This window comes from Salvelinus sp. IW2-2015, linkage group LG33 (assembly GCF_002910315.2).
Source record: "Salvelinus sp. IW2-2015 linkage group LG33, ASM291031v2, whole genome shotgun sequence".
Classification (NCBI taxonomy): domain Eukaryota; kingdom Metazoa; phylum Chordata; class Actinopteri; order Salmoniformes; family Salmonidae; genus Salvelinus; species Salvelinus sp. IW2-2015.
Window position 1 is genome coordinate 20,439,010 of NC_036872.1, and position 17,124 is coordinate 20,456,133.

General features: G+C 43.5%; 2 protein-coding genes across 4 annotated transcripts in view; both read left to right on the top strand.

The window, feature by feature from the left end:
* The first annotated feature begins 464 nt into the window (after positions 1–464).
* Positions 465–6,553, top strand: LOC139023549 (ankyrin-1-like). The gene is made up of 7 exons (XM_070436897.1): positions 465–531; positions 729–917; positions 5,466–5,564; positions 5,787–5,972; positions 6,135–6,233; positions 6,352–6,497; positions 6,547–6,553. Exons 1-7 carry the CDS (start codon positions 481–483, stop codon positions 6,551–6,553), a joined length of 777 nt encoding a protein of 258 aa, XP_070292998.1. The 5' UTR covers positions 465–480.
* A 50-nt stretch (positions 6,554–6,603) lies between these two features.
* Positions 6,604–17,124, top strand: part of LOC111957646 (ankyrin-1-like) — a 312,240-nt gene continuing 301,719 nt past the window's right edge. Inside the window, exons 1-19 of one of the 3 annotated variants that reach the window (XM_023978549.2) lie at positions 6,604–7,196; positions 7,448–7,633; positions 7,767–7,865; positions 7,967–8,065; positions 8,186–8,284; positions 8,393–8,590; positions 8,690–8,788; positions 8,927–9,025; positions 9,845–9,943; positions 10,186–10,383; positions 10,530–10,628; positions 10,760–10,858; positions 10,945–11,142; positions 11,747–11,845; positions 12,546–12,644; positions 12,801–12,899; positions 12,988–13,080; positions 13,217–13,289; positions 13,561–13,581. In XM_023978549.2, coding sequence (XP_023834317.2) covers positions 7,110–7,196; positions 7,448–7,633; positions 7,767–7,865; positions 7,967–8,065; positions 8,186–8,284; positions 8,393–8,590; positions 8,690–8,788; positions 8,927–9,025; positions 9,845–9,943; positions 10,186–10,383; positions 10,530–10,628; positions 10,760–10,858; positions 10,945–11,142; positions 11,747–11,845; positions 12,546–12,644; positions 12,801–12,899; positions 12,988–13,080; positions 13,217–13,289; positions 13,561–13,581 — 2,143 coding nt within the window. In that variant the 5' untranslated portion in view covers positions 6,604–7,109. The remainder of the gene's footprint in view (positions 7,197–7,447; positions 7,634–7,766; positions 7,866–7,966; positions 8,066–8,185; positions 8,285–8,392; positions 8,591–8,689; positions 8,789–8,926; positions 9,026–9,844; positions 9,944–10,185; positions 10,384–10,529; positions 10,629–10,759; positions 10,859–10,944; positions 11,143–11,746; positions 11,846–12,545; positions 12,645–12,800; positions 12,900–12,987; positions 13,081–13,216; positions 13,290–13,560; positions 13,582–17,124) is intronic. The other 2 variants (XM_070437046.1, XM_023978546.2) reach the window with 2 other exon arrangements.

The following is a 17,124-nucleotide window of genomic DNA, read 5'->3' on the forward strand; positions in this document are numbered from 1 at the left end:
TCGAATCAGCGATGTTGTCTATTTCTGGTGTGTTGAGAACCCCAAAGCCGGGTCGTTATATTCTCAATCAGAGCAGGGGCTGTCTATTTTCGTTTTACTCAGTCAACCTTCATTCGACACTTAGTGTCACCATTAGCCACACCCCTATTATTGGAGAAATCCCCTTATCTATAAGGCAGCCTCCTGTCTGTCCCAACCATGCCGTCCATTGATGAGTACTAAGTATGTTTCTGATATTATGATTTCGTTAGCCTACAGAAACATGTTATAATCCAATTATTCTACCTGATTGAAAAAATATCCTCGTTTTAAAAGGGTTATTCCTTACCTTACTCTGCTTTATCAGCAACAACGGTTACCAGAACAGCTGCCGCTTTACGTACTACAGTTGGTTCCAGTCATTTCCAGGAAGTCGGTGTGGAGATGAGCTGGCTACGAACATTCTCATTCACTGCTTTCTCTAAAGAAGGCCACGTTAAAATGGTGCTGGAGTTACTACATGGAGGCATCGATGTGGAAACCCAGACTAAGGTACTCAGTCAACCTCATACACTATGTCACATTACCACACCCATGAACTCCTTAAGCCTATGTCACCACCAAAGTACAATATACTGAATAATCCAATTATTCTACGTTTTAAAAGGTATTCCTACTTACTTACTGCTTTCACAAAGACACTACTACAGTGTATGTCTCATGTCTTCTCTTGTTCTGTGCCTCCACAGAAAGGCAACACAGCTCTGCACATTGCTGCCCTGGCTGGGCAGGAGCAAGTGGTGGCAGAGCTGGTAAATTACGGGGCCAACGTCAATGCCCAGTCCCAGGTGAGACCCCAGCCAGTGTCGGAAGAGACCCCGACCCCCCTGGCAGAGCCCCCTGCAGAGGAGCCACCAGCCACAACGGATAACCATACAGTTAGAAACAGTTATAATACAGATATGCTGCATTATACTGCATGGAACTCAGGGTTTGGGGTCTGAATTTCTGAATGTATTTCAATTCAAACCATGAATTGAAATGTGAATTTGAATTAAAGAAAGCAGAGATTAATTCAAAGAAATTCAACTGAGACATGAAACATGAAAGTCGCATTCCGTTGCCACATCTGCCACTTATTACTAAAATAAATATAGATACCATTTCAAACATAAGCTTGATTATAACTCAGATATGTCAACAGTATTTAGATTTTTGTCATGAAATGTTAGGTTCCCTTCCATTCTGGAGTGTTTGATTTAATGGGAAATTAATTTTTTTCCGATATTTCATAACATGCAAGTGAATTATGAATTATTACCGACCAACTACAAAATGATCTCAGAATATTTCCAGACCACTTTAATGATTTAAACTCCTTTTAAGAGGAATTTAAAAACTGAAATATTTCAATGTTATACATAGTATTACCATACATGATGTCAAAATAAATATTTGTACTGTGAATTGTAACATACAGTGGGGAGAACAAGTATTTGATACACTGCTGATTTTGCAGGTTTTCCTACTTACAAAGCATGTAGAGGTCTGTAATTTCTTATCATAGGTACACTTCAACTGTGAGAGACAGAATCTAAAACAAAAATCCTGAAAATCACATTGTATGATTTTTAAGTAATTAATTTGCATTTTTATTGCATGACATAAGTATTTGATACATCAGAAAAGCAGAACTTAATATTTGGTACAGAAACCTTGTTTGCAATTACAGAGATCATACGTTTCCTGTAGTTCTTGACCAGGTTTGCACACACTGCAGCAGGGATTTTGGCCCACTCCTCCATACAGACCTTCTCCAGATCCTTCAGGTTTCGGGGCTGTCCCTGGGCAATACGGACTTTCAGCTCCTCCAAAGATTTTCTATTGGGTTCAGGTCTGGAGACTGGCTAGGCCGCTCCAGGACCTTGAGATGCTTCTTACGGAGCCACTCCTTAGTTGCCCTGGCTGTGTGTTTTGGGTCGTTGTCATGCTGGAAGACCCAGCCACGACCCACTTCAATGCTCTTACTGAGGGAAGGAGGTTGTTGGCCAAGATCTCGGATACATGGCCCCATCCATCATCCCTCAATAGGTGCAGTCGTCCTGTCCCCTTTGCAGAAAAAGCATCCCAAAGAATGATGTTTCCACCTCCATGCTTCATGGTTGGGATGGTGTTCTTGGAGTTGTACTCATCCTTCTTCTCCCTCCAAACACGGCGAGTGGAGATTAGACCAAAAGCTCTATTTTTGTCTCATCAGACCACATGACTTCTCCCATTCCTCCTCTGGATCATCCAGATGGTCATTGCCAAACTTCAGACGGGCCTGGACATGTGCTGGCTTGAGCAGGGGGACCTTGCGTGCGCTGCAGGATTTTAATCCATGACGGCGTAGTGTGTTACTAATGGTTTTCTTTGAGACTGTGGTCCCAGCTCTCTTTAGGTCATTGACCAGGTCCTGCCGTGTAGTTCTGGGCTGATCCCTCACCTTCCTCATGATCATTGATGCCCCACGAGGTGAGATCTTGCATGGAGCACCAGACCGAGGGTGATTGACCGTCATCTTGAACTTCTTCTCTTTTCGAATAATTGCGCCAACAGTTGTTGCCTTCTCACCAACTGCTTGCCTATTGTCCTGTAGCCCATCCCAGCCTTGTGCAGGTCTACAATTTTATCCCTGATGTCCTTACACAGTTCTCTGGTCTTGGCCATTGTGGAGAGGTTGGAGTCTGTTTGATTGAGTGTGTGGACAGGTGTCTTTATATACAGGTAACGAGTTCAAACAGGTGCAGTTAACCAGGTAATGAGTGGAGAACAGGAGGACTTTCTAAAGAAAAACGAAACGGTCTGTGAGAGCTGGAATTCTTACTGGTTGGTAGGTGATCAAATACTTATGTCATGCAATAAAATGCAAATTAATTACTTAAAAATCATACAATGTGATTTTCTGGATTTTTGTTTTAGATTCCGTCTCTCACAGTTGAAGTGTACCTATGATAAAAATTACAAACCTCTACATGATTTGTAAGTGGAAAACCTGCAAATCGGCCAGTGTATAAATACTTGTTCTCCCCACTGTATATTAGCAATTAGCATTTCATTGAATTTCATTTAATTCAATTGTGCTTCCTTTAGTTAAAATTCAATTACATTTCTGCTGCCTGTGGTATGTGGCCAATTCAAATCAATAATTGAATTGGAAATATAGCTGTGAGCAGCATTAAGAAGCAGCATTAACAGGGTCTGAGCAATAGAAATAGTATATCTTGGTCACCCATTGGGCACTCTGGCAATGAAATGGGCAAAGGCCATACCTTTAATAAGCATGTTTATCAATTGCATGTTTTCCAAGTTGCAAGATTCTACCTCTAATATGTAATGAGTTATGTCTAATACATGCTACACATGCTACTGCCATAGACTACTGTCCCTTCCAACTTCATGTTTACCAAATTCCTATGGTTCATAGTAATAGCCTTCAGTGAACAGTAGTGTCCTCCACTGGCGTAGAATGGCCACATCCCTCGATAGGACTGTTCATTTAGCTAGGGACTAGTTCATTTAGCTAGGGACTAGTTCATTTAGCTAGGGACTAGTTCATTTAGCTAGGGACTAGTTCAGAGATTCTACATACCAAATATTGGGTGAATCTGAGTTGTGGTTTATGAGAAGAAGATTTTTTAAGCAATTTAGCATTACGCCAGCACTTTTTGGTCAAAGTTTGATGATCTGTGGTTTCCATGGTTTTTTTTTCTGTATCACTAAACTTGGAACATATCTTCAGGGACATGTTGTCAATCATCTGTACGAGTTGGATTTGATAGTTTGGGCTAATGATTTGAATGTGTTTTGAATGTGTGCATGGTTTTTAATGAACTGCAGCGCCACCTAGGGGCCAATGAGTGCTAATGTTGGCACCATAGGTATGCATTATGGGTTCTAACATCCTGCCAAATTAGACGTTTTTACCAATGTGTTGTTGAGATATTGACAAAAATGAACAACAATGGGGTCAATTTCATGCCTTAAGTATTGAATTCAAAATAAAATAAATTGTAAACATGAAAAATGAAGTTGAAAATGTAGATCAAAAACCCCCAAAAAAGTATCAACATGTATGGAATTGTAAACAAAAATAATGATATAAAAAGCAACAAAATTAAATGAAAGCAAATGTTTTTTTAGCGTGAGCAAAAGTCTCATTTAAAAGGAAGAACAAACTATTTGAAAACCAATGTAAAAATACTTTTCAGTTAAACTTTTCCAACAACCAACCCTATTGAATCCGTTTAGCCTACCAAATCAAATCAAATGTATTTATAAAGCCCTTTTTACATCAGCAGATGTCAAATAGTGGTTATACAGAAACCCAACCTAAAACCTCAAACAGCAAGCAATGCAGATGTGAAAGTACGGTGGCTAGGGAAAAACTCTGTAGAAAGGCAGGAACCTAGGAAGAAACCTACAGAGGAACCTAGAGAGAAAGAGGAGAATTAGAGAGTTGGTTGTTGGAAAAGTTTAACTGAAAATAATTTTTGCAATAGTTTTAAAATTATTTGATCTTGCTTTGAAATTAGAGTTTTGTTTATGATTTCAACTTCCATTATTTAACTTTTCCTTGAAAATATAATTTTTTTAACAATTTATTTGTATTTTATTTTGAATTCAATACTTAAAGTGTGAAATTGACCCCAGAAAAAACACAGAAAAAACTACAAGAACAGAAAACTATAGGTGCTACTGTAGGATGCCTAATTAAGAAGCAATTAAATTCAGAATTGACTCCAACCCTGATTGAGTAAGAAAAAAGAAAGTTGTTGGGAGCACTTATAGAATGTGAAACTTTCTTTATTTTTACACAGTTTCAGTTTACTATTCCGTTAGTCAGCACCTCTACTAACATTTTTGGGTGTGCATAAGCTCCTGCATTTGACCCAACCCCCGACTGAAAGATGACGTTAGGCCATCGTACACTCTTACAAGAAAAGGGTATATCTCGAGCCTAAAAGGGTTCTTTGGCAGTCCTCATAGGAGAACCCTTTGAAGAACCCTTTTTGGTTCCAGGTAGAAACCAAAAGAGTTCTACCTGGAACCAAAAAGGGTTCTAAGTGGAAGCAAAAAAGGTTCTCCTGACGGGACTGCCGAAGAACCCTTTTGGAACCCTTTTTTCTAAGAGTGTATTAACTCAATGCAACTCTATGTTAATATCTGTCTGCCTTCTTGTCTTTCTGTGTGCTGGTGGCTTCCTTCCTTCCTCCGTGTGTGTGTGTGGTGTGTGGTGTGTGTGGTGTGTGTGGTGTGTGTGTGTGTGTGGTGTGTGGTGTGTGTGGTGTGTGTGTGTGTGGTGTGTGTGTGTGTGTGTGTGTGTGTGTGTGTGTGTGTGTGTGTGTGTGTGTGTGCGTGTGCGTGTGTGTGTGTTGTGCTGCTGTGTTGCTGTGTTGTGCCCCTCCCTGTGTGTGTGTGTCCATGTATGTGTCTGTCTGTAACAGAAGGGCTTCACTCCGCTCTACATGGCCTCACAAGAGAATCATCTAGAAGTTGTGAAGTTCCTTTTGGAGAACGGGGCCAATCAAAGCCTTCCCACTGAGGTAACAGCCAATCAGCAGAGCATAGGGTTGGAAGATTCCCAGAATCAGAAAGGAATAAGCAGGAAATTATTCCATTTACACCTACACCCCACTACACCTCCTGCACTATTCCCTCCATCACTTATCAATTCTTTTGACTCTCACTGTCCTTCCCTTCTCCATCTGTTTCTTTAGGTCACTTAACCTTTCTTGAGCTCTATCTACTCCTCTTTCCTCTGTCAGGATGGCTTCACCCCTCTTGCCGTGGCTCTTCAGCAGGGACATGAGAATGTCGTGGCCCTGCTCATCAACTATGGCACCAAGGGAAAAGTCCGTCTCCCCGCGCTGCACATAGCGGCGCGGAATGATGACACGCGCACAGCTGCCGTGCTTCTACAGAATGACCCTAACGCAGACGTCCTGAGCAAGGTAGGTACTCACTGTGTGTTTGTTTGTGTGTTAGTCTTCACTTTAGTGGCAAACTTTAGTTTAGTGAGTGCCACAGTGAGTGAAGATGATACTTGTAGAATTAGAGGCCGTCAGTTTTAGAGCTGTATAGAATAAGGTATGGTCTCCTGTGTGTCACTATAGACAGGCTTCACACCGCTCCATATCGCCGCACACTACGAGAACCTGAACGTAGCCCAACTGTTGCTCAACAGAGGAGCCAATGTCAATTTCACCCCTAAGGTATGTCTGTTCCCCTCTGCCCTAGTATCACTGACACAGTATTGTTACCAGTCCCTCACTGGTTTCTTTCTGGTCCTACTGTCGATCCCCTACTTAATGTGTCTATATTTCTCTCTAGAATGGCATCACACCTTTGCACATCGCATCCAGGCGGGGGAACGTGATCATGGTACGACTCCTGCTGGACCGAGGGGCACAGATTGATGCCAAGACCAAGGTACTGTACTGCATCCCCTCCCCGTGTCTCTCTCTCTTCCTCATCTGGTCAGGCCCTGCCCTGTTACACATACAGTGCTATATTGTCCCAGTCCAGGTGTTAACTGTCCTCTCTCTCTCTNNNNTGTGTGTGTGTGTGTGTGTGTGTGTGTGTGTGTGTGTGTGTGTGTGTGCGTGTGCGTGTGTGTGTGTTGTGCTGCTGTGTTGCTGTGTTGTGCCCCTCCCTGTGTGTGTGTGTCCATGTATGTGTCTGTCTGTAACAGAAGGGCTTCACTCCGCTCTACATGGCCTCACAAGAGAATCATCTAGAAGTTGTGAAGTTCCTTTTGGAGAACGGGGCCAATCAAAGCCTTCCCACTGAGGTAACAGCCAATCAGCAGATTCAGGGTTGCAAAATGCAGGGCCTCCCGAGTGGTGCAGAGGTCTAAGGTACTACATCACAGTGCTTGAGGCGTCACAACAGCCCCGGGTTTGATCCCAGGCTGTGTGACAGCTGGACGTGACCGGAAGACCCATGAGGCGGCGCACAATTGGCTCAGCGTCATCAGGGTTAGGGGAGGGTTTGGCAAGCCAGTACTTCCTTGTTCCATCGTGCTCTAGTGACTCCTTGTGGCTGGCCGGGCGCCTGCAAGCTGAAGTATACCATGTTTTGGAGGACGAATGGTTCTCGACCTTCACCTCTCCGAGTCCGTAGGGGAGTTGCAGCAATGGGACAAGACTGTAACTACCAATTGGGGAGAAAAAGGGGTAAAACATATTTTTTTTTAACTTTCACCAAATTCCCAGATTTTTCAGGAATCCAGGTTGGAACATTCCCAGAATCAGGAAGGTTTAAGCAGGAAATTATTCATTTTCGAACTTTACAACACACCTCCTGTAGTATTCCCTGTATCGCTTATCAACCCTTTTGACTCTCACTGTCCTTCCCTTCCCCATCTGTCTCTCTGGGTCACTAAACCTTTCTTCGCCTCTTTCTCCGCTTCTCTCTCTTCTGTCAGGATGGCTTTACCCCTCTCGCCGTGGCTCTTCAGCAGGGACATGAGAACGTTGTGGCCCTGCTCATCAATTACGGCACCAAGGGCAAAGTTCGCCTCCCCGCACTGCACATAGCAGCGCGGAACGATGACACGCGCACAGCTGCTGTGCTTCTACAGAACGACCCCAACGCAGACGTCCTGAGCAAGGTAGGTACTCACCGTGTGTTTGTCTTCACTTAGTTTAGTGTGTCCCAGAGCGAGTGGAGGAGACGTTACTTTCAAATTAGAACACATCAAGGCCTTCAGTATAAGAGCTCTGGTCTCCTGTGTGTCCCTACAGACAGGCTTCACACCGCTTCATATCGCTGCACACTACGAGAACCTGAGCGTAGCCCAACTGTTGCTCAACAGAGGAGCCAATGTCAACTTCACCCCTAAGGTAAGTCTGTTTCCCTCTGCACTGACACATTGTATTATTACCAGTCCCGCAACGGGTCTCTTTCTGGTCTTACTGCTTATCTCCTCTGCAATTCTCTCTAGAATGGCATCACACCTTTGCACATCGCATCCAGGAGGGGGAATGTGATCATGGTACGACTCCTGCTGGACCGAGGGGCACAGATTGATGCCAAGACCAAGGTACTGTACTGCATCCCCTTTGTCTCTCTCTAGTCTCTAGTGTCAAGCCCTGTCCTGTTACACAAATGATACTATATTGCCCTAGACCAGTGAATAACTGTCCTCTCTCTCTCTCTCCAGGATGAGTTGACTCCACTGCACTGTGCAGCCAGGAACGGACACGTGAGGATCATTGAGATCCTACTGGACCAAGGGGCTCCCATCCAGGCCAAGACCAAGGTACACATAACGCTAACCCACCAAGGCCTGATTTCTGGACTGTTGTTCTCAAATACTGTATGCACACAACACAATAAGTCATGGATTGTATCTCTCTCTTTCCTATAGAACGGCCTGTCTCCCATCCACATGTCAGCACAGGGGGACCACATGGACTGTGTGAGACAACTCCTGCAATACAACGCTGAGATTGATGACATCACACTGGACCACCTGACCCCCCTGCATGTGGCAGCCCACTGTGGGCACCACCGCATGGCCAAAGTGCTGCTGGACAAGGGAGCCAAACCCAACTCCCGTGCACTGGTCAGAACTACACTCATACATACCTACCACACATACCTACCACACATCTTTGTTAAAGTGTGTTGCCTTTGTGACCATGCTGTTGTATTGTGTTCTCAGAATGGTTTCACTCCGCTTCACATTGCCTGTAAGAAGAACCACATGCGTGTGATGGACCACCTGCTCAAACACTCAGCGTCCCTAGAGGCTGTGACAGAGGTGAGAGAGATAGGGGCAAGAGAAAGAGATGGAATGTAAGCCAGGGTAAGAAAAGAGAGGGATTCTGCTAAGGAGAGAGGGATGGATATCTTTATTTCTACGTATGATTCTTTCATTGCTTGTTTTTTCTCTCCCAAGTCTGGCCTGACTCCTCTACATGTGGCCTCGTTCATGGGCCACCGCAAAATAGTCACCCATCTGGTACAGAAGGGGGCTTCTCCCAGTGCTTCCAATGTAGTGAGTACTCGAATGTTACCCATCCACCCACCTCATCACTGACCGAACTGTCGTGGTAATTTCCTGTATTACTAAATGATCAGAGTTTACAAACCACACACAAGTCAGAGTTATATTTTATATTCCATCTTTAATTATATGAGCTTCACCATAGCCCTTTTGACTCTCAGATCAATTCAGTGTCTATAAATGAATTCTCTGAGAGTCCTTACAAAACAATTCTTAGTATCTTTTATAGCCAAGATACACCCCTCTCAACTCACATGACGAACCACAGATCTTAGGAACCTTATACTTGAAAGAGGAGTATCCCATAGCCAGATAGCCTTAGCTATAAATTATCGTTCAGTTTGGTCTCTTTAGACGAGATTCTAATCTCGTGCTTGGTACTTCCTAGTACGAAAACATTACCTCATCCAATGGCATATATCAATTGTCAATTCAAGATACTCCCATCTCAAATACACCCCCTCTTCTCCCCACCCTGGAGAAGCTCACTAAGGGAAGTGAACCTCTAGGTCATATACTATCTCAAGATTCATCAACACATCAGAGGGGTAATACAATGATTCCAGACACTGCCATACTCCTCCCCCCAATGGGAAAAGAAGGGAGTGACTAGCGTACAGACATAGTGGAGCCCTTCTCCCTTTCTGATATTCTGCATATTATGAAAGTAGATAAAACATCTTATTTATCTATGTTACCTAACTAATTCTGATTCAGCTACGACAGAACCTCTGGCCAATTTTCACAATGTTTTGTGTTACTGATTTACACTGCTCACACACATGTGTTTGCCTGGTTATGTGTGAGCAGAAAGTGGAGACTCCTCTCCACATGGCATGTAGAGCAGGACACTATGAGGTGGCAGAGTTCTTACTGACCAATGCAGCACCAGTAGACGCCAAGGCCAAGGTAATGACTACACGCACACACACACACACACGCACACACGCACACACYCACACACACACACAAACACAATCAGAAAAACATTACATTCGCTTGCTAGTTCCCCACATGACTACCAACACCATATGTCTGTACCTCTCCTCCATCTCTCCTGTCCTCCGCCCCACCCTTGCCACTTGACTCCTATGTATATTTATCTCTCATCTTCTCTCCCTCTCTCCTCTCCTCCGCCCCACCCTGTCCAGGATGACCAGACACCTCTCCACTGTGCGTGTCGGATGGGCCACAAGGAGCTGGTCACTCTGCTGCTGGAACACAAGGCCAACCCCAACTCCACCACCACAGCCGGACACACACCCCTCCACATCGCTGCCCGTGAGGGACACACTCAGACTACACGCATCCTACTGGACATGGAGGCCCAGCAGACCAAGATGACCAAGGTACAGTCTGTTGTCCAATGCCCACACACTCTACATACACACCCCTCTATCAACTGTCTAATACTAACACACTCCTAACCTTTTCTCTGTGTGGGACTGTGTGGTCTGTGGTCCCTGACGTCTCTCTATCTGGGATGTCTCTGCAGAAAGGCTTCACTCCTCTCCATGTGGCTTCTAAATATGGCAAAGTGGACGTGGCAGAGCTGCTGCTGGAGAGAGGGGCCAACCCCAACGCTGCTGGCAAGGTAAGGGTTGGAGAACACAGGGAGGGGGGAAGAGCAGGGCTGTTGGGAGGGAAGGGTCAAGGTATTTCAGGTGGAAAGATGTCAGAGTTAAGTTATGGTGGTTTATATGTGTGTGTCTCCTTTACCTTCAGAATGGTCTGACTTCTCTTCATGTGGCTGTCCATCATGACAACCTGGACGTGGTTAACCTGCTGGTCAGCAAGGGAGGCTCCCCACACAGTGCAGCTAGGGTGAGAGACTACACACACACACTCACAGACGCAGATATCATCTTACAATGCACTCATAACCATTAACTCTGGTCCTCTTGTTTCAGAATGGCTACACCCCTCTCCACATAGCGTCGAAGCAGAACCAGGTGGAGGTTGCCAACAGCCTGCTGCAGTACGGCGCCTCGGCCAATGCTGAATCCCTCCAGGGGGTCACGCCCCTTCACCTGGCAGCTCAGGAGGGCCGGCCTGACATGGTGGCCCTGCTCATCTCCAAACAGGCCAACGTCAACCTGGGGAACAAGGTGAGGCCTCAGGGACTGATGCAGGGAAGGAGTTAAGATTATGTGGGTGAAAGCTGTTAGTACTGCTGCACCCTCAGCCGGTCGGGAGAAACCGGAAACATCTGGTTTTCATGGGAAAAGGAAGACAGCCTGTGACACGACTCTCACTTTTGAACTTTCGCTCACTGTTTACAGTCCCCGGTGAAATATATAGCGGATGGCTATAGATAGTGCCTTTCTTTCTTTGAGATTAATTTTTGCCACAAAGTCGACAGACACCTCATACCAATTTTGTTGGTGTCAACTTTGTCGGAGATTCCATTATTGCTAGATAACGCTAGCTTATATCAGTCCAGCAGCTATGTATTTATGATATGTGCTAGCTTGCTCTCTGAAGTTGTTTCCCTCCAGAATATGAACAAGGCAACACTCTATCTTAACTCCTCCTCCATATTTACCGGATTGGTTGAACAGTGCAGAAGAAAACTTCATCTGACAGTTTTTATTTTGTTGTTATGACCAGATGTGGGGCATCCCGCTCAGGTGATTCTTTATGCCTGTGACGTTAGGTTAGTTCTGCTGTAACAATATGCCTGATTTTTGCCCCTGGCTCCTCTCCCCTCAGAGTGGACTGACTCCTCTCCACCTGGTGGCACAGGAAGGCCACGTGGGCATCGCTGACATCCTGGTGAAGCAAGGGGCATCAGTGTATGCTGCCACACGGGTAAGACCACACTCCTGTTGACCTCTGGGACAAGGCAAGGGACACAAAAGTCTCTCTCTGCTCAGTAGCATCCAGCGACACACACTGTACCACTTCTGGAGTCTGTAAACACCTTTCATTTTTAAAGCATCTCAGTAGATAATAGGATATTGCAGTAGAGAATTGCATTCCACCCAACATGAACACTCCTCCTTTGTGCCAGGTTGTAGAAAGTTGGTATAAAGTACACACCTCTGCCTTATCATGACATACACACTGTTACAGTTCATTGCTATCTGAAGCTAATCTTAAACTCAGTGAATCTTAACGCAAGGTCAGTGTGGTATGGGACCAAACAGTAACAGGGCTACATAGTGAACGATGGGGGCTCCATGGCAGATAGAGTATCTGAGACGTGACCTTTCCTCTCCTTAGTATAAATAGCCACTGACTGGTTCTCCTGTCTCAGGGTTACATTACCATCCTCATTACACAACCTACGTACCCTCAGGCCAGCTAGGGCCTCCATTACCCTGAAACTCAGTATGTCAACCGCAGAGCATATATGGTAGGAGAGACATACTATAGATATCGTGTAGTGTGTATGTGTTGAATTTGTAATCATGTGACTCGTTAACTGTCACATGATTTCGTTAACTGTCTCGTAGTAAGTCTGTGCTGGTTGTATTGGATACTGATGGGGTCCTAATCTCTCTTTCAGATGGGATACACCCCTCTCCATGTTGCCTGTCACTATGGCAATGTAAAGATGGTGAAGTTCCTCCTGCAGCAGCAGGCCAATGTCAACAGCAAGACCAAGGTGAGCACCTCCCTCTGGACATCAATGGAACTACACTTACACAAAATTATCCTTCAATTTTAACAGTGAATCACAGTAAATATGAACTGGCTATGTGATGTGATTCCTTTCATTGTGTCTCATCAGTATGTTAATGTTTGTGTCTCTTTCCCCCAGGTTGGTTACACTGCACTGCACCAGGCAGCCCAACAGGGCCACACAGATATCGTCACCTTACTGCTCAAACATGGAGCCCCACCCAACGAGGTCACCACTGTAAGTACCACTGCTTTTCACTCCCTTTCACTCCTCCACTCATCCCTCGATCCCTCCACCTCACTCTCTTTCTCTCTCTGTCTGTTAGAACGGTACGTCAGCCCTGTCCATCGCCAAGCGTTTGGGGTACATCTCCGTAATCGACGTTCTCAAACTGGTCACAGAGGAGACGGTTTCCATTGTAAGGAGTAAACAAGTACCAACTCTTCAAATATTTATATTACACTTCTGACTCAATGCAGACAATCCTTCCATACTCTTTGTCTCATCTTGAACCTGTCTCTCTTCTCTCTCTCTTCTGCCATTCTCTCCCTCAGACCACCACAGAGAAACATCGGATGAGTTTCCCGGAAACAGTGGATGAGATATTGGACGTATCAGAGGATGAAGGTACACAACACTTACAATAATTTACAGACAGTAGAACACACAAAGACAGATACCCCACAGAACACACTTTCTCCTCTTTTTGGCAAGATAGGAGATATATTGTACTTTAATTTCTTATTAATAAAAATCCTCATATCTTGCAGTACAGTTAGTTGGCAGTACATTCTGGCTTTAATAACGTATGAACAATTTGAACAGACTTATTGCAAATGATTTTATAATATTGCAGGGCCTCCTAAAATATTCCTCTTTCACCTTTTGATTTTTTTAGGAATTGCACAGCTAACAATGGGTATGACTGTCTCCTTCTCTCTTCTCTGTGCAGTGCTCATAGGTCGTCTTAGAGTGTGTGGCTCCATTTCAAGCTCTTGCCGTCTTTCTCTCTGGTTCTCTTTCTCTCCACCTTCTTTCTCTCCACCTCTTCTTCTACGCCTGGTCCTTTTGGGACTGTCTCTCTCCTGATGTTCAATGTGGTGCATGCGTTTCATGGTTTCATGTCTATAACCTTTCTTTATCCCTCCAGTAACATAGACCTGACTCTCAGTCACTAACTCCCCAGATCAGATGTACTCTACAGTATCATTCTCTCCATGTCACCGCAGCTGGGGGCTAGGGATGGCTGTCCTCACCAGCCTACAGTACTCTAAGAGAAAAGCCCAGTAGTGGAGACTGGACACTCACCCATTCAGTTTATCAAACCATTCACTACAAAACAAATTATCAAGGTGAAAATGGAATTCTCTGGTAAAAAAAATGTGCCAAAGCTACTGTACTGTATCAACATTCCAAGATGTTGATGGTGTTTTCTGGATGTTGTTGTCTTGTGGATGTTGTTGTCTTGTTGATGTTGTTGGTTTGATGTCTTTATCAATGTTCCTTCATTACATCAGCTGTTATTTGTATAGTTTGTGTCTGTAGTCTGTAAAGATGTGTGTGTACGTGCTATGTGTGTTTCCATTGGTGTACATATACTGTGTAAGGAAATGAAAACACAGTGACTGTGAAAAAATACATTTTGCACACAAGTCTTCATTACACCCACGGGTGTCTGATCAACCAGTAAAGTTCACAGCGTAAACATTACAACACCCTTGACAGTGATGTCAGAGGACGTCACACCCTGGTATTTTTAGCTCCATGATAATTAAACTGACAAATTGACACTGTTGGTCTAAAATTAGAAAGTAGTCTAGTTGCTGCCTTAAAGACACATATAACCTACTCACTACAATGTTCAAATATATAATAGACAAGTAATATTTTAATATTTAGACAAATGCACTTCTGTTTTTGAAAACATCTGACACACAGCGCTCAAGAGATAACATTTACTAGGTAGCTAGCTAGCTCTCTAGCTAACATTTTGTTGCTTGTCCAAAGTCCAACAGCTAGCCTGTGTAGCTAGCTAACGCCAGCCAGCTGAAAGCTTGCTAGCTAACGAACAGGCAAAGAAAGGTAGCTACCCAATTAATGTAGTTTTGTTTTAATTAGCTAGGTAGCTAGCTAACATAACGTTATACCAGTCAGATGAGAGCTAATGTTGACTTAGGTAGCTAAACAACAAGCGAGGAAAGCTAGCTGTATTTTGCCAAGTAAGGTTTTTCATAAGGCTAAAGTCAACATGTGTAAACTGCTGACCTAGACACTTGAGCACAAACAAATATGAACAAATAAGCTAGTGAACATACTTGGTTTCTATGATAGCCAGTTAACATTAGCTAGGTAACTTTAGCTAAGGTAAGACTATAACATTAGCTAACGCTTATGGCCAGTTCATGCACCACAATATATCATACGTTCTTACTCAAAACATAGCTCTAGCTAACGTTAGGTAGCTAACGTAAACTCACGTAAACTCGTACATCACCTTGGTCCGTACAATTGCCCTTATTTTAGCGCCCCAAAAACGTAATACTTTTACCAGATCAACTGTAATGTCAATACCATTGTAAAGTACAATTTCTCCCCTTTCCAACAGAATCAATTACATTACCTAAACACTGCCCGTTTCTGCATAATTCAAGCAGGCAATGAGCCCCGTCGGGTCTTTTTAAAAATGGCGGGTGGGGAAGCGAAACTAATGCGTGATAGTGAGAAGGAGAGATGTCGTGTGGGAAAATTGCTTTTTTTCACTCGATCTGTCCAACTTATCACCTTATCGCCTCTAAAATGTAAATAAAACACTATAAATAGTTTATATAATGTGTGATTACATACCTATTTGAAGGTTTGTGTCGAATTTGAATCAGGTTTTTAGGGCGGTGCTGAAGTGATCTTAGAAGTAAACAGCGGCTTTGAGAATGATGTTCGCATGCAATGATGAGGCAAAAAATGACTAGTTATCCCCCCCTTACCCCCGTCACTGTCCATTTCTTGTTTTTAAAGGATGAGAGAAGTGCTACACCTGGTGGAGAGAGATTGTAAGACAGAAATAGTTGCTTTATGCGTGCTGTACGTTACGACATGACACGCCACGATGTATCGGAGGGTCCGTTTTTTCAACTTTTCTCCAATACTATAGAGCCATTATAGATCAACGCTTGAATAGAAACCTAGTTCACACCCCCGATTTTGAAGTCAACACAGTCGATACAGTCCCAAATAGTTTTCTTTGTAGCCTCGTTTGAATGTTGCGGTTGCGCACATTTGTACGGAATGGGGTGAGTTTACGTTAGCTAGCTAACGTTAGCTATGTTAAGTTTAAAAAGACCAACATTTGAGAAACTGCCATGATGCTCAGGTTAGTTTGCATTGCTAGTGCTAGCTACAATCAATGAGATGCATTGCTTACGTTTACTACCGAACTAGCAAGTGAGTAAGCCAATTTTACCCCAATAAGATTGTACCACAACTCAATGTTGATGTTATATCCTAGCTACATTCTTCCACAAAACATAGCTAAGTTAGCTAGCTAAATAAGTTAAAAGCAGGTTCAAATCCAACAGCAAACTTTGGGAAACTGTCACACAGCTAGCTAGCTATCTTACAATGCATGCAATGGGCATAGCAAAACTAGATAGGTAGACTACTCCATAGACCAAGCTATGGTAAGATGAGGTAGTAAAAATGCAATGGTTCTGATGATGAACTTAGCTTTATGATGCTTTTGGGAAACTGGGCCCTTGACAATAAATTATGCGAGAGACAAAACACTTTTTTTTTAAATTACATAATTTGAAGCACACGTGACATTTTCGAAAGACACCTCATTTAATTTTGTATAATCACCTTCCGATGTAAAAACCATGGAAATTGGTCTGAAGCTGAAAAATAAATTAAATTCACATGAGCACCACAATGCCTACTTCACTTATGCTCTACCAAGGTTTTCCAGCACACAGCTTTGACAGTAGCTATGTTTGTCCATTGTTCTTCAAACAATGTGTGTTCAGGTTACTTAGGATTCAACTCTCAAACAGCCTAATTCATACACTTTACAGTGTCCTGCTATTAAATAATATATATATATATAATTAGGCTGTATGTATTTTTAGATATAGGCCTATTGTGAATGTGTATTATTGTTTCTTAGCCTATGTCAATATTACACAGGTAAATTAACAGTTACAGAAATCAGGAGTGGTTTAAGGAAGTGGAACTACAGGCAGGCACCACGTTAATACAATACAAAACAGCTCGCTCCATCAAGCATGATGGTCTTGTAAGTATAAAAGCAAAGCTTGCTTTCATATAATAATAAAAAAGTTTGAAAAGGTAGTATAATAGGATAAGTGTGGTGTGTGAAAAATACAATACTTGAACTTGTATGCGGTACAAATCCCATTATTGTGGGAGCACCTCCTCTAAGAGTATGAATTAGGCAGTTTGAGAAGGT

Bases quoted from the DNA above. Each gene is read 5' to 3' on its own strand.
- LOC139023549 (XM_070436897.1), top strand. From the start codon at position 481: ATGGTGCTGGAGTTACTACATGGAGGCATCGATGTGGAAACCCAGACT. The intron at 918-5,465 runs GTTAGAAACAGT...TGTCTGTAACAG, and splicing joins CCACAACGGATAACCATACA to AAGGGCTTCACTCCGCTCTA. The intron at 6,234-6,351 runs GTATGTCTGTTC...ATTTCTCTCTAG, and splicing joins ATGTCAATTTCACCCCTAAG to AATGGCATCACACCTTTGCA.